Source organism: Penaeus japonicus, unplaced genomic scaffold (assembly GCF_977035675.1).
Source record: "Penaeus japonicus unplaced genomic scaffold, GWHDUDI00000001_assembly GWHDUDI00000009, whole genome shotgun sequence".
Lineage (NCBI taxonomy): Eukaryota > Metazoa > Arthropoda > Malacostraca > Decapoda > Penaeidae > Penaeus > Penaeus japonicus.
Window position 1 is genome coordinate 38,350,269 of NW_028234411.1, and position 5,000 is coordinate 38,355,268.

The window sequence follows — 5,000 nt, forward strand, 5'->3', positions numbered from 1 at the left end:
CCATGACACGACATCACCTCATCCGGCGCAAACGTGTCAAACAAATACACACAATATGAGTAAACAATACTATAACTAAAATCACAAATCTTTCCATACATGAGAATGGTTTAAATAAAACTTCCAAACTGCTAAGTGCAGCTGGTCTAAAAGTTTCAAGTGGATTTTTCACCCATTAGCAGCAGATGGCATGATTTGCTGGAAAGGCAGAGTTGGTCATAGGCACTTCCATTTGTTTTGACACATTGTTCTTGATTTTTCAAAAAATTAAAAATATATAAAAAAAACGCTTCTCAGTATCACGTAAAATCAGGCAGGTGTAGGGCGCTCTGAGAAGTGTAGCGCGGCATCGCATCATAATAGATCTAGCATGTGGAGGCTGCTTGTGATTGTTATCTTCACAGCGGGAGCATTAGGCAAATAATTGGCCCGGCGCGAATGGGTTAAGGATAGAAATAATGTTCACCACTGTGGAATGTTTGAAGACCTTGGGTTCCATCTTTCTAGCATGTCCAGATCATCATCATCATTTTTTTTTTTTTTTTTTTTTTAAGTGATAATCCCCTGTTTGCTAACTACCACACTAACTCCCACCAAATCACTAATTTCCTTAGTCTTTTGGCCACCTAAATCCAATCACGATTTTCTTTTAACCTTGGGGGTGTTGTGTTGGTGCTCCCCTTCTACTTGCACTGCAATAACAGGGCAAACTTAAACAATGATCACCCAACTTTGACCCTCACATTGCCTCCAATGTGAACCAAGCCAGCCTTGGCCAAATATCTCATCACCAGCGTGTGACGCAAAAACTACGAAACATGGGTTAATGAACAATCTGCTTTTTCTTCTATCACTTTGTGATAGAAGAATTCCTTGTAGTGGTCACCCATGAGGTCAAGCAAAGCAAGTAAAAGGCATGACATGTGCCTAAGTTGGTTTAATATGCATTAAACAAAAATGAGTGACTTACCTCTCTCACCCTAATGCAAAAATTTACTATTTTTATACTTATGAGCCTAATAATATTGTAAATAATACTCATAAATGATAATGTAATGCAAAACAAAAACCTTAGAAAACCATAATCTTACAATCAATGTTTGTGCTTCACAATCCTGAGAGCTTCTCCATCTGTCATGCCAAATAAGCCAAATTTTCCCTTTTCCTTTGTTTCCATGATATTTTTAAGTGTCAGTCTTTGAGTCTCTCACTCTGTCAGTTAGTCAGTCTCTGTTTCTCTCTCTTCACCTGGAAAGGTAGACATAAATATCCTAAAACATAGTTTAATCCATTCGTGTTGGATGATGTGCTGACACATTTCGTGGTTTTTGTGTCAAATGCCAGCGACGAGATATTTGGTCAAGGCCGGCGCTCGGGGTGAGCAAGCGGAGAGCCCAGGCTCGCAGCTAGTGTGCACGAGAATCCCGAGGCGTTAGGCCTATACGTTCAAAAACCCTGGCATCGTGACTATTCAGAGCCGGAATCGCCCTGGCTTGAATGGGTTAACCTGATAATGCCGGGGTGGTTTTGGCTCCTACAGGACACAACACTGGGGTATTTCAAAATGTACAAGCCTGATGCCTCAGGTAATCCGTTACACATGACCAACCAGTGTGCCGGCTATGCAAAAAGCCATGACGAAATCCTGTTCCTGATATGTCTATTTTGTTTTGAACAGTAATTTGTGGAATAGGCAAAGATGAACTTTGACATAAAGGGAAATTCTTGTGGGATAGGTGAGGTCACTGCAGGAGCTTAGCATGGTTTCACTGAAAAAGATTTGGGAACTATATTTTACACATACGTACATACATACACAAAAAACAAAAAAACTACAATAACGGTGATATCTGACAAAAAGTGGATAAATAGGCGAGACAGCTTTGAGGAAAACATATTGAGAAAATCTAAGTCAAACTTTACATCCTTATTGGTGGACAGTGAAACATGAATGCTAGAAAACACAATTCAAAAGTAAATAAAAAAACAAAAACAAAAAAAAAACAAGGTATTCTGTTATGTGTCAGCTTCTATATTAACCCATTGCGGACAGGTGTCATAACATACATGACATATGAGCTTTGGCCTGATGACGGGCATCATGACTTACATGACGTAGGAGCTTTGGCCTGATGACGGGTGTCATGACGTACATGACGTAGGAGCTTTGGCCTGATGACAGGCGTCATGACGTTCGGGGATTTTGGATCACTGTGCTATTTTATTTTGCTATGAAAAAGGAGTGAGTGATGATGGCAACTGCAGTCATAATGACTGTAATTACTGTAATTACAGTAATATCAAGCTAACTTAACGTGCAAAACCTAGATGGCACCACTTTTTCCTAGCACCAGCAGGAGAGAGAGCCTTGAATGGCACCTATCCACGGTCTATAGCAAGCACTATCTTCATAGAGCGATGGCACACACTAAGTTGATGATCTCTTGCTCTAAAGTACCGCCGATGAAGGTTGTGCAGGTAGAATGAGAAGAGGAAGGTGACTCAATCCATACCCAGTGTCTAAAATGTGCTCCTGTGCCAATATGGATGCCTTTCACTATGGCACTCACAGTCACAAGCACAGGTTTCATTCCTCTTCCTTACCTCTTCATGTTATCTTTATTGTAGGTGGTTATATGTTTCGTACTCGTTCATGATGCACAAAAATACGAAAAAATAAAGTTGCCTTTTGTCCTCCCATAAACCAGCAATACTTCTATCACACTGAGTATAAAGAAAATAATGAGCTAATATGGATAATATACTACAATTTTACTGATCGAGCCTGTCATATGGTACATATAAGTCTATAAACTCAATAAAACACACAAAAAATGAAACACAAAAACTGCTCTAATTTTACGTTGAATGACTAACAAAGTATGGGAAGATTCAAATTAAATAAAACCTATCCTGAAGACTGGGCAAGTGAATTTATCCCTGTCTGCAATGGGTTAAATATTTAAGTTCCTTTTTTCATATGGATATTACCCATCTCCTCTAAACCAGTGATTCCCAAAGTGTGTGCCGCCATTATCTCCTTGATATATATATCTATTATATATATATATATATATATTATATATTATATATATATATATATATATATATAAATATATATATATATATATATATATATTATATATATATATATATATATATATATATGTATATCAAAGAGCAGGTGTGCCGCCAAAATATTGGTTGTCTCATAGTGTGCCATCATACTAAATAGTTTGAAAACCACTGCTCTAAGAAGTATAGTAACAGGTTATAAACCTATCGCATGATAAAATTGAAATAATCTAAAAACTTCACAATTTATGAATTTTGATATGAAAGAATAAAATAAATATTTGCAACATCATACAGAGTTTGCTTTCATGGCATCTTTTTTAATTCAAAAATATCAAAATAAGTCATTCCCAAGTCTTACCAATGGAAACCGTGTTGTCAGACCCTACTCTATTGTTTTTTCCAGCTTTACCCTAATATTTTCACTGATTTGGGGGAAAAATTCTCAACTTTAACCCATTCATGTTGGATGATGTGATATCACTTCATCAGAATATTTTGCTTAAGAAGGATTACATTCTATCACATCAAGGGCTCTCCCCATATCTACGTGTTTTACATACTTATGTTTGCATATACATATTGTAGCTGCATTTGTATATAGACATTTTCTTGACCTGTCAAAAAAAAACTCTTCCTATCACACTGTAGAATCAGGTGGGTGAAAAGCGCTCTGAGATGTTCACACAACATTATGTTAGGAGAAATTTCTCAGTGGGAAGCTGTGCACACTAGTTATCTTGCCAGTGGGAGCGGCATTAGGCTAATATATGCCCCGTCATGAGTGGGTTAAGAGAGAAAGATAGAAAGAAAGAAAGAAAAAGAAAAAGAAAAAGAAGAGAAAAAAAAAGGAAAAAAGAAAGAAGGAAAGAAAAAAGAATTGTATTTATTATAATACCCAAACATAAGTGCTGTTAAATACCCTACACTTCCCTTATACCTTCAAACTAGAAAAGAATTTGAACAATAATAATAATAATAATAATAATAATAATAGAACAATAATGATGATGAGAGAGAATAATGGTTATCCTACTTTACGAGACACAAAATGTATACATACGCCTGAAAGAATGTCGCTGCTCCCTGGGTAACCTTGGCACTAGAACACTAGGCCTGGCTCGAGGGTTGTCTTCAACTGTCTCCACAGGCAAGTCTCCGAGAAGGTTGCCAAAAAGGAGATCTGGATTATGGAAGTCAACTCCTTGGGACTCGAATGGCCAGTGATTTTGTTGCCTCTCGAAAGGGAGAGCATTCATATTAATCTCATCATTGTTGTTCTCAATGGCGTTGTGCTGTCTGTCTGTAGTCAAGTCCTCTATGACTTCGAGGGGAGTGTCATTTCCACTCATGTTCCTTCTTCTCTCCATTCTTCTTTGCTCTGTCCCCAGATACTGAAAGGTGGTTGCTTATAATTATTTCATAATCCAAGGAGGAGGAGAAGATGCGATATAAGACAGAGGTAGAGATATATGTATAAGCTGAGGTAGAGTTAGAGCTAGAGGTAGAAATTGGAGATGATGATGCAGAGGACATGGAGGTGGAGGTAGAGGAAGAAGAGTTGGAGGAGGAGGTGGCAGCAATGGAAAATGAATAACAATAATAATAATAATAATAATAATAATAATAATGATAATAATAGTGATAATAATTGTAATAATAATGATTATAATAAAGAGAATGAAGAGGAAAGGTTTACATTCAGACAGTATTTAATAAAGTTTGAACAATGTAATAAAAAGTTAATAAGTGTATTTCTCCTTATTTACATACATACATGATCTGTGAAATGTTAAATACAGAGTTATAGGCACACCTGATATTACCCCTTCAGGCATGTACAAATTTGTTAGACCTGACTACATCATAGAAAGATTTGAAAAATTCACTTATTTCATTTGAAGGAGTCACCATGAAAGAATCAG

General features: G+C 36.8%; 1 protein-coding gene across 1 annotated transcript in view; it reads right to left on the bottom strand.

Annotated features, from left to right (window-relative positions):
- Positions 1-5,000, bottom strand: part of LOC122257772 (uncharacterized) — a 15,208-nt gene that overhangs the window by 4,441 nt on the left and 5,767 nt on the right. The window contains exon 3 of the mRNA XM_043023266.2: positions 4,139-4,469. Within this exon, the coding sequence (XP_042879200.2) occupies positions 4,139-4,469 (331 nt within the window). The remainder of the gene's footprint in view (positions 1-4,138; positions 4,470-5,000) is intronic.